The sequence below is a fragment of the Camelus ferus genome, chromosome 22 (genome assembly GCF_009834535.1).
Source record: "Camelus ferus isolate YT-003-E chromosome 22, BCGSAC_Cfer_1.0, whole genome shotgun sequence".
NCBI classification, from domain to species: domain Eukaryota; kingdom Metazoa; phylum Chordata; class Mammalia; order Artiodactyla; family Camelidae; genus Camelus; species Camelus ferus.
In genome coordinates this window covers 9,196,989-9,218,709 of record NC_045717.1, presented here as the reverse complement: position 1 = coordinate 9,218,709, position 21,721 = coordinate 9,196,989, and the positions used below count along the sequence as shown (strand labels likewise).

Below are 21,721 nucleotides of genomic sequence, written 5' to 3'. Positions count from 1 at the left end.
TTAAAGCAAGAATCATGGGAACCTCTAACATGCTAATTTGTATCATGTTGCTTGGAGAAGAGGGTTATTATTATATGCAGTGCTTCCCCAATTTTTTTTTTTGCCCTTGGACCCTCTTCTTTGAAGAATTCATAGAATTTATGGAGTTCCAGTTTGAGATATGCCACTTTAGGTTGATCTTAGAACAAAATCTGTGTTTACACCACTTGGTGGCATTTTGCTTTACAATCTTACAGCACATGTAAAGTCCTCATTAGCGGCTCTTAATACAAAAGATAAAGGTGTTGTGTTGTGGGGTGGGCGGGTACAGAGATTACCCTGAGGGGGCGCCTCCTGTGGGGCGCCTTCCTTTACTCTCCAGAGGGGTTGGCGTCCTCTGTGATCCCACCAACCCCTGGGCTTACCGGTATTATGTTCTCATTCTGTCGAATACATCTCTCTCCCTACACTTGTTATTATGGGAGGGAACTTTGTCTTGCTCATTTCTGTACCCCCAGCTCCTGGCAGAGTGTCTGGAAAATGCAGATTTCCAGAGAAAGGTGACCAGACCTGAACAAAGCATGGCCACAGTGCAAGGGCCTGTCTGCTGGCCTCAGCCACCGCTGGGGCTCCGGGGTTCCCAGGGGAAGGGATGCACACCAATTCAAGGGCCCTGGGAACCCGCTCCAGGTGGGAAGGAGCTAGTGACCTGCTGGGGGGGCGGTGGGGAAGCGAAGGGAAGAGAGAGGGCCTCTGGGCAGCCCCTCGTGGCCTAGTGTGGGGCTTGGGGGCTTCAAGTCTTTGTCCACCGGAGGAAAGGAAGGAGGTGGAGGCCTTGGAGGAAGCTAAGAAAACGGTATTCCTCCAGCGCATGACCCGCCGGCCCCACTGCCCCCCTGGGCCCGCGCAGGCGCAGGCGGGTGTCGGGACCTCACCTGTGTAGTTGGGTGGGCACACACACACATAGTTGTTGACCCCGTCCACGCATGTGGCGTTGTTCTCACAGTCGTTGTCCTCACAGTCGTCCGGGTTGATCTCACACCGCTGCCCCTCGAAGCCCAGGGGGCAGGAGCAGCTTCGGGGGATGCGTGGGTGGGGAAGAGGGGAGCCAGGGGTCCGGGAGGTGGGGGGGGGGTTGGAGCGGCAGAGGGAAAGGTGCAGGGTGGGAAGGAGAACCAGTCAGGTTTCTCCCCCGGATGGAGGCCCAAGACGGTACTTTGGACACCCGGGGCCTTGGGGTCCTGAACTGGAAGGCCCTTAGGAGCCCAGGGGGCATTTCATCCAGCCCGCTGTCTCGGGGCTGTCTCCCAGCGTCTCCCTGGCCCTGGCTGCCCGCCTCGCCCCGGGGGCAGCTCCCACCAGCAATGCCTCCTCCTCCCCCTCCTTCCCTCCCCGAGCTGGACGTGGCTTCCGGGGTGGAGCGTACACTCCTCCAGCTGTCTCCTGTGTGGCCCTTCCATCAGCTGTTCTGTGGGCGCCCTACAGCGTAACAAACCCCGTGCTTTTTGCGGCTTTCTACTCAAGGGCAGCCTTTCTAGCGGGAGCGGGAGAGGCCACAGTGGCCAAGATCAGCTCTGCAGCCCGGTTTCCCGGGAGTTAAATCCTGCATCGCGGTTTCCTCACCTGTGGACTGGTGGCATTATCCACCCCAGGCGATTGTAGGGATTAAATGAGATCATACAAGTAAAATGTTTAGCAGGGTACACAGCGAGGAGAAAATGCTCCGAACATGTTAACTGGATTTAGCTCTGAACAAAACCACCCCCTTCCTCAACCTTTCCACAGGGATGCCATTTCTCCCTGTTGTATTCCCAGTATTCCTGCTGCTTCTGAGCCCCCTCCAGTTTCTGGGGGAGGAGGGGATGGGGCCGAGGACCCCTCTCTTCCCCCATGGAGGCTTTCTGGTGAGCTTGGCTTAAAACCCTGTAGATCAGCATGACGCGTTTCCTTAACTTGTCTCCGGTGTGCTAAACCTCTTGGATAAAAACCTCAACACCTGTTCTCTGCCTGACCTTGGCCACGTCCCCAGGATTAGGCATGCAAAATAAGTCAAAACAGATGAGGGCTGGGCAGACGAGGAGTGCGGGGCACTGGGAGGGTGCAGGTGGGAGTGAGTGTCTGATGAAATGAGCGATTCAGGGACTCTCTCTGTGGCCCGTCCCCCCTCCTCAGGGGTGAACACCCCATCCGTGAACCTGGGTTTCAGCCTCAGACCTCGAATTCTGGGCTTCTCGCCATTTCAGAGACTGCTCTGACTTGGGATTTAGCTAAAAAACACAACTAAACAAATAGGAGGTGGAATTCTGTGGTCCTAGAATCCTGCTTAACCTCCTTCCCTTTATGACCTGAAAACGGCACCATCACATTTCCTACAAAAGGCAGGGGTTAGGAGGGGTGGGTTCTCGGGTCTGAGCTCTTGAGGCAGAGCAAAATGACTCCTTTTTTTTGACCCTTGGCATTCATGAAAAAGGTCATTTCTTCAGATCCAGACAAGGGGTAGGTTTCCAAAGCTCTTAAACCATAGGGTTGCCTATTTTCCTGAAATGAGGTTCTCTGACTCTCCCCAGAGCCTTAGAACTGCACAGAAGTGGGGTAAGAGGGGGGTGGTCCAGGGAGCAGGGGTTGCTCATGGAGTGGACGGAGGGCGGGAAAGAGGCTAAAGTCTCTTCTGTCCTCACTGGAGACCTTGCGGGGAGAGGGGAGGGCAGGGCTGTCAAGGAGATTTCAAGAGCCATGCATTAGGTGTAGGGTCACAGGCAGCTCACATCTCCTGTCCGGCCAGCTCTGCCAGCCTTTGCTCTTTTTGTGAGCAGACAGACAACGCGTCAAGGCTGGAGAAGCATCTGTATGAAGAGGTAGGTGATGTTTTGTAGAATTCTGACTAGTAAGAGGTGTCATGGATTGAATTGTGTCCCCTCAAAAATGTATGTTGAAATCTTAACCCCCGCAGTATGCCAGAACGGGACCTAATTGGGAAACGGGTCACTGCAGCTGGCCTTAGCTGAAGATGACGTTAACACTGGAGTGGGGTGGGCTGCTAAACCAGTATGACCGGTGTCCTTATAAGAAGACAGCCGTGTGAAGACAGACACAGGGAGAAGGCCATGTGACACTGAAGGCACTGACTGGAATCATGCAGCTGCAAGCCAAGAAATGCCAGGAACTGCCGGCAACCGCCAGAAGCTAGGAAGAGGCGATCAAGGACCCTCCCTTACGGGTTTCAGAGGGAGCAGGGCCAGGCTTCCAGCCCTGGAGGTGTGCTTCCTGGCCGGGGCCTGGTGGCCACCGCCATGCGATTTCTGGGTGGTTTCTCCTCAGCCCCGCTCGCAGTCAGAGGGCAGGAGTGGGTGGTTTGGCCAGCTCCAGGCAGGAAAGCGAACTCTGCCTTGAATTTCACTTTTCAGGAGTTGAGTTTGATGGGACTGGCTTGGCAGGCGGACAGACTTGTGGGTGGCTGGGCTCCCCGGGGAGAAGAACCCAGAGCCCAGAACCTGATTTCTTTCACAGCCCACACAGCAACCCCAGCCAGAGGGCCTCTGATAATTGATGGTTTGAGACCTGAGCGCTTAGGCCTCTGCACCCAGCTTGGCATTGGGTGCCCCCTCCACCGCCTGCCCCACTGGCTCACTGGGAGTCAGCTGCAAGGAGCCAGCTGAAGGAGTCAGTTCCCGCTGGTCGGCTTTTGCCAGCGTGTGGGCCGGGAAACTGCACATCTGCAAGCAGCTGGGGAGGGAGGGAGGCAGGAAGGGGCCTGAGGATTGGCAGAGGTCTAGAATGCCTGTTCCAAGGACAGGGATGAGAAAAAAAAAATACCTAAGTGGCTTCTATCCCCACCCTCCCTTTTTCTTCCCTCCTTGAACTCTTAGTGCCGGGGAGGAAGAAGTGGGGCTGGAAGACAGGAAGGAATGACTGTCAGGATATGGGAACTAGAGCAAATCAATATCCATGCCTCAGTTTCCTCCTCTGTTAAATGGGGAGAGTGCCTACCTGTACCAGACAGATAGGGTCCTTGTGAGGATTTACATGAGATTTAGGGTTAGGGCCTGGCACATAATGAGCATTTAATCAACGTCACCTACCATTACTGCTTTTGATAACACAGACAAGAGTGGTGGAATTACCAGGCTGGCAGATCTCATCCATCATCCCATCCTGCTCTGACTTTAGCCAGCAACTGTAGCTTCTAGCTTGCCCTGGAGTCCTCCCTGCTCTGGAGACGGACCACTTGAATTTAAATCCCTGTACCGGTGCTTGCAGTGTTAAATGTGGACAAATGATTTACCCCTGGGATACCTCAACTTCCTCATCTGGACAAAAGGGACAGTAGCAGCCCCCTTGTGGGGCGTGAAGAACCTCGGACTCATTCACATCAAGGGCTGGGCACGGTAGGCCCTCCGTGAGCGCAGCCGTGCATCCTCTGCGCCCCGAAGCCTGACCATGCGGCCCGCTGTGGGGAGGGGAGGCCCCAGGGGAGCTGTTACCTGAAGCCGTCCTTGTGGCTCTCGCTCAGGTGGCAGGTGCCCCCATGCTGACAGGGGTTCTGGATGCAGGTGTTGATGGGCGTGGTGCAGTCTTTGCCCTGAGGAGCGGGGGAGGGAGAAGCACGTGGTTAGGGAGGCTTCCAGTGGCTGCCATGACGAAGAGACCCCTGGGGTCCTTTGCGGGGAGGCCAGGGAGATGGCCACATGGAGGTCCTGTGACAAGCCTGCTGGGTGGCCTGGGGAAAGCCCAAGGGAGCACTTGCCCTTGGTCACTCCGCAGTGAGAAAGGGAGGAACGCAGGACTCGGGTCTGGGCCCCAGTCCACTCCTGCCCAGAATTCAGTCCCTTCTCGCTCTCCTAACCCACTGGCCAAGAGCACGGGCTTTGGATCCAGGCAGACCTAGTTTTGCATTCCGGCTTCATCTCTTCCTGGTTGGCTGACCTTGACCCTGTATGAGCCTTTTAACTTCTCCAAGCCTACCTCATAGAGCTGTTACCAGAATGAAACTAGACCTTTCACAGCAGGAAGCGCTGAATGTTCCACGACACAGCTAGCATACAGCGGGCCTTCTGTAGGTGCCACTGGCCTCGCCGAGACCTAACCATGACCCACAAGTTGAGTGGGGCGGACTCAGGCTGAAGTATGGCCAGCAGACCTTGGCCCTCTGGAGTGACAGCCCCCCAGAGAGTCATCTTTGGCTTGACGTGGGCCCAGGTGTTGGTATTTACTCTGAAGTTCTGCAGGTGATCCTGACATTAGGCCAGACTGAGATCCCCTGTGAGAGAGAGTTTTGGGGCGAGTGGGATTCCTCTGGAGCAGGCCCCCCTGAAGGGGATGTCTGGGCTGAGAAGCTGCCAACCGTGTGGTGGGTGGGGAAGAGCCTGCCAGGCAGAAGGAATGGCCAGGGCAAAGGCCCGGTGGAAGGAGGCCACGGTGCAGACTGCACGTTAAGACCCAGCATCTCAGGGAGCAGGCAACTCTTGGTCCTCTGCCTCCAGCTCCTCCCCTGGGATCAATGGACCAGCAGCGCGCCCAAGTCTTGGCAAGCAGTCCCCTGGAGGACCTGTGGGACCTGGCGGGGAGGCTGCTGTGTTTGTTTTGGGCTGTGGGTACGGGGTGGGTGCCATGCCAGGCGGGGATGAGCATGGGAGCCTCCCTACTGCCACACCACCTGCTCGCCATCTGCCCGGGGAAGCCGCTTCCCTGCTCTGCTGCCGCCGCCAGAGCCCATGACAAGTGGGACCGGGCTTCCTGGCTGGACGCTGCTGTCAGCCGTGCCCAGGCCTCTGCCTTCCTCCTACGGTCTCAAACATGCGAGCCTCGGGCGCCGGCTCCAGCTGCTTGAAGGCACGGCCGCATCTGTGTGGGTCTCTCCAGGCCCCGTCACAGCTGAAGGACCCGCCAGAGGTTTCTCGGAGGGGAGAAGGAGATGCAGTTTGGGGTGAGATCTGGGTTCGTCCTAAACCAGAGCAGCGCGGGATCCCTTTCAGAAAGCCTGTGTGTGGAGGGAAGCGGCAGCGCCCGTCCTCACTCCCGTTTATGGCACACGCTTTCCAGTCCAGGCCTCGTGCTGTTTTACACTCATGATGGCGTGGGGTGTTCTCCACACCCCTGTGAGATGGGTATGATTGTTATTACCCCCATTTATACAGAGAGGGAAGGCAGACTTGGTGAAGAGAGATGGTGTGTCCAAGATCGCGCTGCAGTAAGTGGAACAGGCAGCTGCTGAACCCAGACACCTGGTCCAAAGCCGGTGCTGGGACGCTTGGTGCCGGCCACTCACCCTGCCCCTCTCAAAACACGGGCTCGGGTGTTAGGCAGGTCTGAGTGCACATTCTAGTCTGGCGGCTGCTGTGTGCCTGGAGGAAATGACTAGTTCTCTCTGAGACTTGTGTTCATCTGTAAAATGGGAATAATATCTACCCTACAGGGGCTAACGAACGATGAGAAGCCATACTCATATGAGGCACCCGGCAGGTAATGGCAGCACCGTAACTGAGATCAGATAATGATCGTGGTGATGATGGGGGCCTGAGGTAGGGCTGCATGTAGGCGATTAAAAGGCTTTCTCGGGTTTTTGGTTGCTGCTGAATAGTTCAGGAGTGTATGGATGTGTGCTGGTGGTGGCGGTGGTGGTGCCGGATGAATGGGCCGTGAATTGCAGGACAGGAGAACCCTGAGCAGGTCAAGGCAGGGTCCCCTCGGCCCCTGCGTGGACCAGCCTCTCTGCTCTGGGGACTCTCAAGTACCAGGGACGCCAGGTGGATTCCTCCCCTGGGGGCAGGGGTGGAGGTGGGGGCGGGAGTGTCTCCTCTAGCCCCCAAGCACCGCCACATCCCCTTCCCGTGTGTGTGTGTGTGTGTGTGTGTGTGTGTGTGTGTGTGTGTGTGTGTGTGTGTGTAAAGGGTAAAGGACACGGCTGGGGCTTCTAGCTTCCTTTACAGGAGCTTGGGAAAAGCTACCCCCATGGAAAACCCATTTCTGAGATGGGGCCGGTAGGGAAGCTTGACGACCTTGCTACTCAAAGTGTGGTCCTTGGACGACTAGCACTGCCATCCCCTGGGAGCTTGTTAAACATGCAAGTCTCGGGCCTGATCTGAGATCTAACGGATCAGAACCTGTACTTTAACGAGGTCTCCACGTGATTCTTGTGCACCTTAAAGTGTGAGAAGCACTGCTCTGAGACACTGAACATCTGTGTGTGAAGCTAAATGGCTGAAGAAGAAACAGCCAAAATGTGTATCTGGTTTTTTCAAGTCTTAGTATAGTGGCAAAACAGCTATCCTTCGTTAAGTGTCTCCTGAACCCTGGCACTGAGGCAGACCCAGTCCACATATGACCTCTTTTAATGCTTACAACAGCTCTGCAGTGAGTAGTTATTCCCATTTACAGGTGGGAAGAGTGAGGTTTATAGAGAATCAGTTCCTAGTGGAGTGGCTGGGGATAGACTTTGCTGCAACAGAGAGCTGAGTTCTGGGTTTAGCACACGTGCTCCGTCGGTGTGCGAGCTTGGGTACGTTTTTCAATTTTTCTGAACCTCAGTTTCCTCACCTATCAAAAGAGGATAATACAACTTAATTCAGAGGATGATTAAGAGTATTATATGATACAAGACAGAAACAGATTCAAAGACATAGAAAACAGACTTATGGTTACCAGATGGGGTATGGGGGGTAGGGAAGGAGAAATTGGGAGTTTGTGATCTGCAGATACTGACTACTATATATAAAATAAACAACAGGGTCCTACTGTGTAGCACAGGAAACTATATTTAAAATCTTGTAAGAGCCTACAATGAAAAAGAATATGAAAAGGAATCTATCTGTCTGTCTGTCTGTCTATCTATCTGTCTATTTATCTATCTATCTATATCTGAATCACTATGCTAGTCATCAGAAATTAACACATTGTAAATTAACTATACTTCAATAAAAAAAAGGTATTAAATGAGATAAAGCACTTACACTGCTTCTTAAAGGCCTGGCATTAAAACAGATTAATAGTAGCTGCTACTAAACATTAAACAGTGGCTGCCATGCTTTTTATGTACTACTGTGGCTTCTGAAGGTCACTCGCTAATGGATGGAAAAACGGAGATACCTGGGAATGGCTAGATAAATGCCTGTACTTTGAGCTTCATTATGCGGGTGTCTGGTGACTTGCCAAATTAGCAACTCACCCAGAACTACTACCTCAGTCGCTCTGCTTGGGTGGGCTTCAACCCTGGCAGTAAAGAGAGCAGGGGGAAGCAACTCGGGAGGAAGGGTGAGATGCAACCCGCAATTAAAGGACCCCCGTGGTTCAGTCCGTTGCATTATACAGCCGAGGCGGGGAGGGGAGCTGGAGCTGTCCAAGGCCATGTGGTCAGGTGGGAATAGGCTCCAGAAGGTCCTGCTTGGTGTTCTTCCCCAGGGCTTGGGAAACTGAGTCAAGCCCTTTCTACAGTGATGGGGATTTCCCAGTCATACCTCTCCCTGTCCTGGAGATTCAGGCAGGTCATAAATGGCTATAGAGACAATCATCCACACGAGTCACGCCCTGCCATCATGGTGCTTGCCAATGGACAGTGAATGCAGTGGCCAAGAGCATGTATTCTGGAAGCAGTTGGCTCTGAGCTCTGCCTGACTCCCTCACCCACTATGCTCAGTTTCCTCAACCGTAAAAGGAAGGTCATTTTAGGACCTGCCTCCTAAGGCTTTAATGAGGAGAATGCAAGATGATGCATGTACTTTGTTTAGTACAGTGTTAGTACTCAGTATGCACTTCATAAATGCTAGCTGCTAATAGTACTGTTGTTGGGGTCATCATCACCACCATCACCATCATCACCATCATCACCACCATCACCACCACCACCATCACCATCATCACCACCATTATCACCACCACCACCATTATCAGCACCACCATCACCACCACCATAATCATCACCACCACCACCACCATTATCAGCACCATTATCATCACCACCATCACCACCACCATAATCATCACCACCACCACCACCATCACCATTATAACCACCACCATCATCACCACCACCATCACCATCATCACCACCATCACCATTATCACCACCACCACCATTATCAGCACCACCATTACCACCACCATAATCATCACCACCACCACCACCATCAGCAGCAGCTGCAGCAGGAACAATGCATCCTATACCTGCCTGGGCCCTACAGCTTCCTAAATATCAAAACCTCTGTTCAGTTTCTTTCAAAGTCTACAAGATGTACAGAACCTGGTGAGCAAAGTCCAAAACACACTCTCTGTTCTGACACCGATGGCCAGCTCAGCTTCACCGTGTCATCAAGCATAGTGAGAAGAAGGCTGGGGCTTCAAGCCTGGCTCCAGGACTTTCACACTCAGGCCAAATTTAAAGAGAGGAAAGTGAGACTCCGAATTTGAAGTGATTATCCTTAAAATAGGGATGACACCACCCACCTCATCAGGTGATTATGAAAATCAGAGGAAGAAATGAATGTATACAGTCCAGGTGCCCAGCCCGTAGTTGATACTTAAAAAGCTAACTGCACACGTATGGAATTGGGGATGCTATAAATACATGTCACAGTTCTAGGAAAGCAGCTGACAATCCTTGAGAGTTCAGTGTCACAGACTGAGAATCCCTGGTGAAACCAGCAACACACCACCTGCTCCTGGTGGCCCACCCCAAACCCTGGTATTAGGGACCAGCATGTAGGGCGACGGTAAAAGGCAGCCTTGTGACAGCTACTGAGTACTTACTGTTGTAGGTGCGCTGCGTATGTTACAATACATCTGATTCTCACAGCAAGCCTGTGTGACAGGCCCTAGTTTGCAGATGAGAAGCCCGAGGTGAAGCCACTGGCCATCACCACACAGCTAGGACATGACAATGCCAGGATCCACACCTGCAACTCTGTGTAACTGCACAGCCTGAGTTTTCTCCACTGAATAATCCGAGGCAGTTTGAGGATCCAGGCCTCTTGAGCATGTCTGCTTAATTTCTCCTCTTCCCCTACAGTGTGTGTGTGGTTTGTGTATGTGCAGGGGCATGGGTCTGGGAGTCCCGTGAGTTAGAAGCCCTGAGGTCGGCTGCCCAGGGCGGGAGGTGGTGGGGGAGAGGGGGGCATCCCACTGGCTTCAAAGGAATCCTCTGGCTCTCTTATCCACGGCCCGTAGGTGGCACTCTCACACTGTCTGCTGGAACACGTCTAAGGCTGAGAAAACCACCAGGGAGCCTTAATCCCCAGAGCCAGTCTGTCCCTCAAGCCTGTCACTACACACACAAATCCCCCTGGGGGCAGGAAGCCCCGGGACGCCAGCTGCCTCCCACTCAGCTGGTACCAGGCGCGTGCGTTAGACAGGCTGGGGACTGTCTGGAAACTCTTGGCTTGCTTCGGGCTTTCAGACGGGTGCCCTGGGGAGGCTGGAGTCTGGGAAAGAGGACTCAGTCATGGCTTTGCTGACACCCCAGCCCCACCCCAGCCGGTCAGGCACAGCGAGGGCCTCAGCTATCCAGGAAACACTCCAGGGGAAGGGGGGGGATTTGGAATTACATAGCCCGGGGTCCTAAACCAACCCCACTGCTTACAAGCTTGGGACAATGAGTCAAGCCCTGTCAACAGCGTGGGGCCCAGTTTCCACATCTGTAAACTGGGAATTAATGGGTCTTTCCTCCCAGAGGGTGTTTAAAGAGAAAAGATGAGTAAAAATGCCAAGCAGAGTGCTTGGCACAATGTCCATACTTCACAGATGTTAGCAGAGAGGTGAGATAATGTGTGTGGATGCTTCTGGGTGAGAATAGCCTGGATTTCTGGGGAGACTGGAGAACTGGGATCACCATGCCCCTGTTGGCTGACTTGAGCCTGTCAACGGTGAGGGTTGGCGTAGCAGCCCCTAAGGCTTTCAATCCCCCATCCCTGTACCCTCCTTAAGCTGGAACCGGTACTTTCAGGGCTGGCTGTCCTGATGGCAGAGAGGGGAGGTGGGGGCGGAACAGGGAATCCCCTTGGAAGGAAGAAGTCAGGATGGTGAGTCAAGGGATGCCTCTGCTTTGAAGCACTTATAGCTGAGTCTTCATTTCCCCATATTCAAGAAAGAAAATACAAATATTACATTTCTTCCTTATCTCGCTGCCTCACTGTCAAGACTCTGGGGTTCTCTGTGATTGGCATGAATAGGAGGCAGCTGGGCAGCCCCCACTAGCTCTGGGAAGGCCAGGAGTGTTGCTGCAAATGCCGTGTGGAGGTGATCTGTGGAGTTACTCGCTGGCCTCGGAGAAGGGAGGGGCAGCAGTGCACAGCGCCCATTCCTGGGCAGGGATGGTGGGAGTCAGGGCCCCCGGCGGTACCTTGTAGCCGTAGGGGCAGGCGCAGCGGTACAGCTCCACAGGGTCCTGGCTACACGTCCCGTTGTTCTTGCAGGGGCCAGAGAGGCAGGCATTGCACTTGGCCACAATGTTGATGTCCACTGGCCCTGGACAGCAAAACCACAGAATGTTGGTGGTAGGTCCCCAAGTATGCTCATTGTCACACCTCCCTTCCCCTTCGCTCTGGCCCCTTCCTCAGCCAACTCCCGGCCCCTCCACATCTATGCCCGGAGGGCAGCTGGCCCTCTTCAGCCGGAACATCCAGTCCAGCCAGAGTCCCATTAATTCAGCCATCATCCAGTGAGAAAAAAGATCACAGTGGGACATCATTCAGAAGCACTTCTGCAGTCAAATCAATTACTGTAATTAGCCTGATCCGATTTTGGTGCTAATCTGCAAACAATGCACCATAATTAGAAACCCCTTGTGTAACATTTTATGTTCGGGAAGCCATGGGCCTGGGTTCTGTTTGGAACTCCCATTCTTCCTTCCCTCCCCATGGAGTAGTCTGTGCCAGGCTAAGAAGGGCGCGGTGCCTGGGCCAAAGGCACACATACGAAGTTCCCCCTTGCGGAACCCTAGGGTTGGCAGGAAGAAGTAAGAAATGGCCCCACAAGACATAGCAGTGACACGGACGATGGATGGCCAACTGTGCTCAGGTACACTCTGCACCCATGCCAGTTTCGGCTGTCTTCTGCTCTCCTCAGCTGTAAGGGCTGGAGGGAGGGAGGTCATGGTCCCTGCACACGGCTTTGCAACAGAGGCTGCCCCACTGCTCAGCCAACTTGGACAAAGCCCCAGATAATCAGGCCCTATTTAGTGCCAGAACTTGAAACGATCCTGGAATAACAGTCATCAATTTGGAGACTGGATTGAGATGGACCCCATGGGGAGTCTGACCATTTGTGGGCACGGTAAACAGAACGGCTTGACTAAGAATCTATACCAGTTGGCCCAACCCTGGCTTCACCTTACAACAGGGACATTATCTGTCCCGGGGAGACTAGGTGTCCCAGGGACACAATGAGCAAAGGACATTAGCAGACACATGTGTGTGTAATACAAATGGAAAGTAAATTTTTGAAAAAAAAAAGTTTCCCCAATAATCAAAGACAAAATATAAGGAGATAAAATTTTTCATCTATTGAATTAGCCACGATTACAAAATAAGATAAAGTAATGCAAGAGTCTGACGAAAAATGCACTTACTGGGAGCGTAAACTGGTTACAACCCTTTTTAGAAATCAATTTGGCAGTAAGTGTGGAGATCTTAGTAATAAACATATACTTTGGTGAAGTAATTTCTGTTCTCTGAATCTTATCTAAGGACATATTTTTAAATAGAGAAAGACCTTTATACAACCATGGTAAGAAAAAAAAATGGAAATACTCTTAACAGTTCAAAACCAGGAACTGGTCAAGAAGTTAAGGTAGAGTGTTACAGCCTGGCGGTCTGGACCACTCACTCTGGAATCAGAAAGACCTCGAATTCTCTTAACTGTGTGATGTTGAGAAGTCATCTAACTTCAGTGAGCCTCAGTTTTCTCCTTTTTAAAAACAAGAATACCCCAGAGGTGTTGGGGAATGAAATAAATGAATACATGGAAAGTAAGAATTAAATAAAATAATACATGAAGACGTGCTTCACATAATACCGGCCACATAATAACTCTGTGGTAGTTTGTTATCATAATCACGCAGTCAAAGTCTTACGCGCCCAAAGCGTGCTGTCGTAAAACGGGAAACTGCTTATGCTTTAAGGATGCTGGGCAAAAAAATGTAGGTTAAAGATTTTCTTAACTATGCAAAAATATGTAGAGTAAGATGTCAATGGCAGCAGAGGGACTCAAGGCAGCGAATGATAAACGGACCCTTAGACAGGTTCACACCAGTTTCAGCATCTGAGTCTTCGTGTGACCCACAGAAGAAAGAGGGCAGTGGTTTTAGAAATCACCCCTGATGAGATGCGCAGCTCTGACAGGCGGCTGGAGACAGAGCAGACCCTCGAGGGGCAGGGAGGGGTGCAGGGGTGGGTCAGCACCTACCTTTGCACTGGAAGCGGTGGGTGGGTGTGGTGAGCAGCAGTCTGTCGGCCATGGACTCGGGGCTACTGCAGCGGGCGATGCCGGGCTCCTTGTACCCCGCCTTCACCCACTCCGACAGCCAGCGCAGACTGCAGTCACAGTGGAGCGGGTTGGTTCCCAGCGCCCTAGGGGGCAGAGCAGGAAGTCAGGGTCCCCCCCTTCCCCCTGCTTGGCCCACAGTTTCTATGGTCTTGGACCTTCAGAAAAGCAGAATTTTCAGACTTTGGCTCGACTAGGGGTGTCTCACAGGAGGACCAGCAGAGACCTGATTTCCACTAGGGCGAAGGCAATGACTCCAGACTGCATCACTAGTCCCTGTGGATGTTTCAACACCACCCAAGTTGCTCCCACCTCTGAGGCTTTACTCTCACCTATCCTGATAAGACTCCATTCTCAACTCGACTCCAATCCCCACACCTCCAGGGGGGCTTCCTGGACCTCTGGCCCTCGGATTACCTGGCGCTCTTGCCCCACTAAAGGGTGCACTGGAGGATGTACTGCAGAGGATTTGATACCCAGCAACCAATGAAGCAGCTTCACTCCACTGAAGGGGTTCAGAACAGGCCGCCCCCACTTATGCTGCTTTGGCTATTGACTATTTTGAGCTGAAGGCACTTGAGAAACAGCAGATGCAGGGAGGGCTCTCTGACTTTCCCCCTTCTACGTAAAAGCAGACCAAATTTCCTGTGAGAAAGGTGCCCTTCCTGCACCAGGAAGAGAACATGCTTATCACCAGAGGTGGGGCGTTGTCACTAAAATGGATCTGTACAAACCTATGAAAATAACCCTCATCTTCCATCAGTGTCCCCCATATATTTCCCGGTCACTGTCTCATGATTTACTGCCCCAGCCCCAGCCCCTTTGTCTCCTCATAGCCCCTTAGTTTATAATTCTTTGTGTAAAAGTGTACATAAGCTTTTGGGCTAAATGGCTTCTTTGGGTCTTCATTTTCCTCTTGAAGACTCCCATGTACATATTAAAATATTAAATAAATGTGTATGTTTTTCTCTGGTTAATCAGTCTTATGTCGGGCCAGCCACAGATCCTAAGAAGAGAAGGAAGTTTTTCCTCCCTTCCACCTCTCCGCTTGAAAATGTAGGGCAGAGAAATGGTATCATCTTCCAAGTGCTGTCCAGGAAGAGAATACAAAAACTTCTGCTTATTTTTCATCATAGCCTGTAACATTTCTATTTTTTTTTAATGAAAGGACTGGAGATTGAACCCAGGACCTCGTGCATGCTAAGCACACGCTCTACCACTGAGCTATGCCCTCCCAACGTGTCTATTTTTTGGATGTCTCACCATCTGTGAACATAATATATCACTGTTGTAGTATATGTGCATAATACAAAAATAACTTAATACACACAGAGGAGGTATGCAAAGAGAAACATTTTCCCTGGCGGAGGTGTAGTTTTGTGGGCCTCAGTCTCCCATGTGTAAATGGGAAGGGACTACCTGATGCCACGTGCAGGAAGAGTATGTGCTCTGGCATCAGGCAAACCTGGCTTTGAACCAGGTCTCTGCCACCAACTAGTTGTGCCACCCCTGGACCAATTCTTCAGCCTTTCTTAACTTCAGCTTCATCATGTCTAATAAGGGGTACCAATGCCTTCTTGCTGTAAGAAATAAGTGAGATAATTCATCTAAAGTGTTTGGCACATAGTAGGAGTTTTATGTTCATTCTTACTAGATATTTACACTGTTTACACAATTGAGGATGCCTCTGAAGGCATCTGAAGCAGAGAATACAAAATGTGTACAATGTGCACATGTTTTTGTAAATAAAACACACCCTGTGCATATGGAGAGAACTGTCCTGAGATGGGAGCAGTGACAGTGTTCTCCCTGGCATTGTAACGGTTTTCTGTTTTGAGCAGATGCACGCTGGGGAGAAACAGGGCTACTCACAGATGGGAGAGAGAGGTCAGGTCATTGAAGGAGCCTTCAGGGACGCTCGAGATGTCGTTGCCGTGGAGGGTTCTGAAGCAGAAGCACAGATCAGAAGGTAACAGCTCTGAACTCACTACCCTCTCTTGGTGTCCCAGGCTGGCCCAGTCACCCCTCCGTGCACTCCGAGCCCTGCCACCAGCAGCCGGAGGGGGCGTCCCCTTCACGTCAGGGGCACGGATGTTTCCATGCCCAGCTCAGCAGCAGAGATGTCGGGTGTAGAGGGTTTGGGAAAGACAAAGATGGGCTTTTGAATTAGATGGATTTGGGATGGAATCAGCAACCAGCCCCTTTCAGCCGGGGAACACTGCGTAAGTCACTTTCCTTCTTGGGCCTCCATTTTTGCACCTGAAACAGAGACAGCTGGCTACCTAACGGAGGCATTGTGTTTTCAGAGGTAATGTGAAGAACTGTGTTTGAGACCGTAAGTTCCAGAGCTGTGCTGTGCTGCGTGCATTCAGACCCCGACTCTGTCGCTTACCAGCTGTGTGACTGCGGGCTGAGTTACTTACCCTCTCTGGGCCTTGGTTTCCTATTGTAAAATGGGAATGGAAGTAAAAGGATTTGCCACAGCAGCTGGTTGTGGGTACATCAGTCCATGTGGAGCCTGGCATTCTCTGAGCACTAAATGGTTACCCATTATTAATATTCACAAAAGGGTCTTGAAGAATGTCTGGTACAGATCAAGAAACTGGTTCTCTCCATATCCACCTGGAGAGATTTTAAGGGGGTGGAGAAATGCTATCAATCCCAGTTCAGGTGACAGAGGGAGATTCCCTGGAGCCGGGCTCTCATCTTGAGGGGCAGAGCTGGCATCAGCTACACATCTGTGTGGGTCTCTAGCTTGTGTGCATTTTCCGACAGTACGTCTGAGGGGCCAGCAACCTGCCTGGCATTAATCACACCTCTCTTCACTCTGCGGGGGAGTAGCTGGGAGCTACTGTCACCTGCAGAGTGGTGGCACGTACTGAACTTTCAATAAATGCCTGGAGAACAGGTCTGTGAAAAAAATTGAAGGAACACGGCTCTACTGCTCAAGTAACATGAGCAAATCCACAATTCATGGGTTGTTCCCTCCGTGGACGGATGAATCATGCACGGCCCACCAAAGGATCCCCAAACTGATGACTCACTTTGGATCTGGCCCGTGAAACGCAAGGTGGGTGACAGTGGCAGAAACTCAACGGTTTCCTTAGTGCCTCTGGGCACCGTCCCCTGGGCTGCGAAGGGAGCCCTAGTTAAAACAAAGAGGTGATGAACGTTGACCATGGAAGTGTGAACAGGATGATAACTTATGAATCTGCTCTTCTGTTTTCCTTTTAGCTGAGGCTGGCCTGCCCTGGGTCTTCAGCTGACATAGAGACATGAGCTTAACTACACTTAATAACGAACAGGGCTGCTCAAGCTGGCTGAGCTTTGGCGCTAATACGTATGCAGATTTCTGAGCCCCATTCCCAGAGATTCGGATTCAGTAGGCCTGAGATGCTGCATGGCTAACACGCTCCCAGGTGATGCTGCGGTTCCTGGTCCTCTGGACCACACTTAAGTGTCTGCCTCATTACCATAAGCGCCTCCCCTTCCCCCTCTGCCCAGATCCCTGGTCTCCTTGAGGGGCAGGGTGAAAGCTATCCGCAACACTTCAGCAGCCAGGAAATAGGATGAGGGTAACCAGTCCTCTGAAGAGTGTTCCTGGTAGCTCCTCACCATCCTGGGTAAGGGGCTGGAAGCACTTCTTAGCTCCTTCATCAGTACCATGTAGTCTCTCATTCATGTGGTTATTTATAAATCACACCGGCTCCCGCCTGCTATTAGCTTGGATGACTCCACGGCTGCTTGCTGTTTGGCAAACGCACCCAGCCCCACTGTTAATCATTTCCCAATGCAGCTCGGGCCCCTGGAGAGGCACAAAGCCCTAATATAAAAACACCAAATGACCCAGAGGCAGCTTTGGTGCCGTGACTCCTGCATGTCACACTCCCATTTATGATGAGCTGAGCCGCTGAGATCTCTCTCCGCTGCAGAGTAATGGGGCTGTAATTTACTGGGACGATGCTAAAGAAACCTGCCCGCACTGCAGCTTCTTGCTCCTGGGCTGGCCCCCAAAGGACTCCTGAACGTCCAACCACCCTCCTAACGGATGCCAGGGAAGCGGGACAACTGTGCCCCCGCAGGAAGCACTAGGCACTGCCCCCTCTAACCTCGCCTTCTCCCGTACACCTCACTGCGGCCTGGGCCTGGCAGGCAACTCTGAACTCAGCATGACTCATCTTTAAGCACCTGGGAAGCCTTTCTCCCCCCTGACTCTTTGGAGGTGTCAAAGCAGACCAGGGAATTTCAGGATGTAGCTGAGGGCATTATTAGAGCAACCGGAGGGCAAGATCACCCCCTGTCCACGCTGGGTTGTCTATCCCCAGGTGCTCACAGTGTGCATGACAGATGGCAGGAATGTCCTTGTCCTAAATGTGGGGTGGGGGTGGGTGAATTCTCTTCTGAGCAAGCCAGGCCACTCCCGGGTGACCTGGGGGTTAACGTCTGGAGCCAGATGGCCTGTGTTCAAATCCCTGTTCTGATAATCCCTGTCTGTGCGACCTGAGACAACGGACTGATTCTTTCTGTGCCTCAGTCTTCTCATCTCTAAAATGGAGGAACTCTTAGTATCTCCTTGTGGTAGATACTTGTTTGGGGGTGTGCGTTGATCAACATCACTCTCCTCTTTTCTGTAGTGGTTCCTCCGTCTTCCACTGGGGACTCACCCCCTCCTCACTTCTCAGTCCAAGCGGTTTGGCCTCATGGGCAGAGCTATGGCCCAGGTCGGCCCAACCGGAGTCACAGCGATGGGGCTGAGGCTGAGTACGTGGCCTAAGCGGGCCAGTGAGGGGCACTTCTGGGGCTTTCTCTGGTAGGTTCATCTTGAGGGGTAGAGACTTATTTCTGACAGTACCACTGGAGTTCCTGCATCCAGCCCTAGAACCTAATGTTCTACTGAATTTTTCGGTTACCTGCATCAATAAATTCTCTTTTTCTGCCTGAGGTGGTTTGAACTGATTCACTTCCCCGTTAGTCAGGAAGGGATCTCATATACTGCTTGCTAAGCTGGTTGTAAGGATTTAAAGATACAATGCAAGTGGTTCAGCTGGAGCAGGACTCCATGCAGGGCCCACACACGATGTTAGCGAGGGTTGTTGCAAGCACGGTCACGACTCCTTCCCCTCCATGTTCTTGGACGTATTTCGGGCCATTCCTCTCAAGGCATGACTCACCTAGAGTAGAAACCTTATGCAGAGGTATCATTTCAAAGGTAGCAGTGAGTCCCGTGTTGGGATTCCAGGACTGCCGCACATGGAGTTTCTGATGTATTCCCAGGGCACATGCCCTTCCTGACTTCTGGGCCTCTGTTGGGGAATTTATATTTCCTCTGCCTCTTTTCCCTCCATTTTTAAAAACTGAAGTATAGTCAGTTCACAACGTTGTGTCAACTTCTGGTGTACAGCATAATGTTTCAGTCATACGTATACACACCTAGATTACTTCTCATATTCTTTTTCATAACAGGTTACAAGATACTGAATATAGTTCCCTGTGCTATACGGCAGAAACTTGCTGTTTACCTATATATAGTACTTATTATCTACAAATCTTGAACTCCCAGTTCATCCTTCCCCACCCCCTTCCCCATAAGTTTGTTTTCCATGTTTGTGAGTCTGTTTCTGTTTTGTAAAAACGTTCATTTGTGTCCTTTTTTTAAGATTCCACATGTAAGTGATATCATATGGTATTTTTCTCTTTCTGGCTTACTTCATTTAGAATAATGATCTCCAGGTCCATCTATGTTGCTGCAAATGGTATTACTTCATTCCTTTTTATGGATAAGTAGTATTCCATTGTGTATGTGTATATACGTGTATATATACACATACATATATATACATACCACAACTTTATCTACTCATCTGTCGATGGACATTTAGGCTGTTTCCATGTCTTGGCTATTGTAAATAGCGCTGCTATGAACACTGGGGTGCATGTGTCTTTTCAAATTATAATTCCCTCTGGATATATGCCCAGGAGTGGGATTGCTGGATCATATGGTAAGTCTATTTTTAGTTTTTTGAGGAATCTCCATACTGTTTTCCATAATGGCTGCACCGAACTGCATTCCTACCAGCAGTGTAGGAGGTTCCCTTTTCTCCACAGCCTCTCCAGCATGTAACCTTTGTAGACTTTGTAATGATGGCCATTCTGACCGTTGTGAGGTGATACCTCATTGCAGTTTTGATCTGCGTTTCTCTGATAATTAGTGATATCGAACATTTTTTCATGTGCCTATTGGCCATTTGTATGCCTTCACTGGAGAATTGCTTATCTAGGTCTTCTGTCTATTTGGGGATTTGGGGTTTTTTTACTTAAAAAAATTTTAAGTAGTGGTTTCTTATTTATTTATTTGGGAGGTATTAGGCTTATTTATTTATAACGGAGGCTCTGGGGACTGAACCCAGGACCGTACGCATGCTAGGCATGAGCTGTCCTGCTGAGCTGTACCCTGCGCCCCTGGAATGTTCTTCACTCCTATCCCTATTTAGGTAATTTCCCCTGGCATCTCAGGCTAAGCTTTGGGAGCAGGAGTTAAGAGCAGTGGTTCTGAGAGCAAGTCTCGGCTTCAAATCTCAACTTTATTCTGTGCTGGTGGTGTCACCTTGGGAAAGCTACTCAATCTTGCCAAGCTTCTGCTTCCTCATCTAGGAAATGGGGATAATAGTGGGATATTCTTCCTAGAGTTGATGGGAAGAGTGAATATGATGATGTCACTAAAGCATTCAGCCCAGTGTGCAGTGCATGGTCACGGCTGAATAAACGCGATATCTATCTTTCAGGAAGTCTTTTTGATGGCCAACTCTGGGTTACGTCCTGACTTGTATTTCTGTGGCTCTTCCACAGATATGCCCCTGTATTGTGGTTGCCGACTTCCTTGTCTGTTTCCTTTTCCAGACCATGACCTCTCTGGAGCAGGAACTGTGCTTCATTCCCTCTTTCCGCCCCTAGTGTTTAGCGCAGCATTTAACTCACAGTAGGCATCTGGGAAAGGATGCATAAGTGAATGATCTTGAGGAAGTCATTCAACCTTTCTGAATCTATCTCCTTGTCTTAGACATGAGTGGTGTGGACAGAATAATTTCTAAGACTCACTCCTCATTTATAAAATTCAAAATTAAACTTTTTTTTTTTTTGGAGGCACCAAAGGGTCAAACAAGGGCCATGATTTGAAGGTCACAAGGAGTCACCTTCTGGCTCACCAGAACTGTCTAATGTTCAACAGCTGGTCAAACATTATTTTGATGTATTTATGGGAGAGGGTCAGTTCTGCATCCTTCTGTTTTGCCATCTTGAAGCCCCCTCAGTCAAAAATGGAACGAGGTTGTCTGGGAAGGGAGGGAACGCGCTCTCGGTCTCTGAAGATCATCAGGCAAAGGGCAAATTGAGCCCTAGGCAGAGAAATCTTAGAGAGAATCCAGGCACTGGGTGAACAGTGAAGAACAGCCCCATGTGCATACACAGCATATTTCAGGGACTAGGAGCTGAAAATACAGAGGATGATGAATGATAATCCTGTTGGCTCTGTCATGTGCACACTGAATCAGCCCTCCCAGTGCTAACTGATTCCAGGTGGCCCTCCTGTGGCTGGGGCTGCAGGGTGACAGTTGGGACCACACGCATATAAGGCATGTGGCTCAGTGTGGGGCAAAGATCAGGGAACACACAGATCCCTGGAGAAGGACTAGAATGTCCATGAGAATGTGCTCTTGCTGCTATTTTTAGATTAGGACTAAAGTAGGGAAAGCTTATTTTCACACAATGTTTTGTGCTCAGAGCTCCTTGTCTCTGAAATGTATTCATATCCACCTGCCAATACACACACACACACACACACACACGTGCGCGCACACACACTCTCTCTCTTAAATGTCTTTTTTCTTGCTTTCTGGAAGACTTGTTGGCCCTTGTCTATGGCTGAACCTTGAGGCTTATTCTCCTCCCTCACCCCAAACTGCCAGCATCCCTGGGTCTCTGACATTTTAATCAAATTAATGAAACTCTTCAGAATTGGCAAAAGAATATACAAATGTCCAAATGCAGTTACAGATGCTGCAATTTCCGATTTCAAAAATCATATTCTGAAAGAATGAAATAATGCCATTTGCAGCAACATGGATGGACCTAGAGATGATCAGACTAAGTGAAATTAAGTCAGGCAGAGAAAGACAACTATGACGTCACTTTTGTGTGGAATCTAAAAGAATGATACAAGGGATACAAAGCAGAAATAGACTCTCAGAAGAAACCTATGGTTACTAAAGGGGGAAAGGAG

General features: G+C 50.8%; 1 protein-coding gene and 1 long non-coding RNA gene across 2 annotated transcripts in view; one reads left to right on the top strand and one right to left on the bottom strand.

The window, feature by feature from the left end:
• The window catches only part of SLIT3 (slit guidance ligand 3), a 583,256-nt gene that overhangs the window by 29,580 nt on the left and 531,955 nt on the right, over positions 1 to 21,721 (bottom strand). The window contains exons 24-28 of the mRNA XM_032465125.1: positions 15,319 to 15,390; positions 13,369 to 13,532; positions 11,306 to 11,430; positions 4,461 to 4,558; positions 915 to 1,054 (exon numbers count right to left, since the gene is read on the bottom strand). Of these exons, the coding sequence (XP_032321016.1) occupies positions 915 to 1,054; positions 4,461 to 4,558; positions 11,306 to 11,430; positions 13,369 to 13,532; positions 15,319 to 15,390 (599 nt within the window). The remainder of the gene's footprint in view (positions 1 to 914; positions 1,055 to 4,460; positions 4,559 to 11,305; positions 11,431 to 13,368; positions 13,533 to 15,318; positions 15,391 to 21,721) is intronic.
• LOC116658994 overlaps positions 1 to 21,721 on the top strand; it is a 64,164-nt gene that overhangs the window by 24,996 nt on the left and 17,447 nt on the right. Inside the window, exon 3 of the long non-coding RNA XR_004314252.1 lies at positions 15,288 to 15,415. This is a non-coding gene — a long non-coding RNA (uncharacterized LOC116658994). The remainder of the gene's footprint in view (positions 1 to 15,287; positions 15,416 to 21,721) is intronic.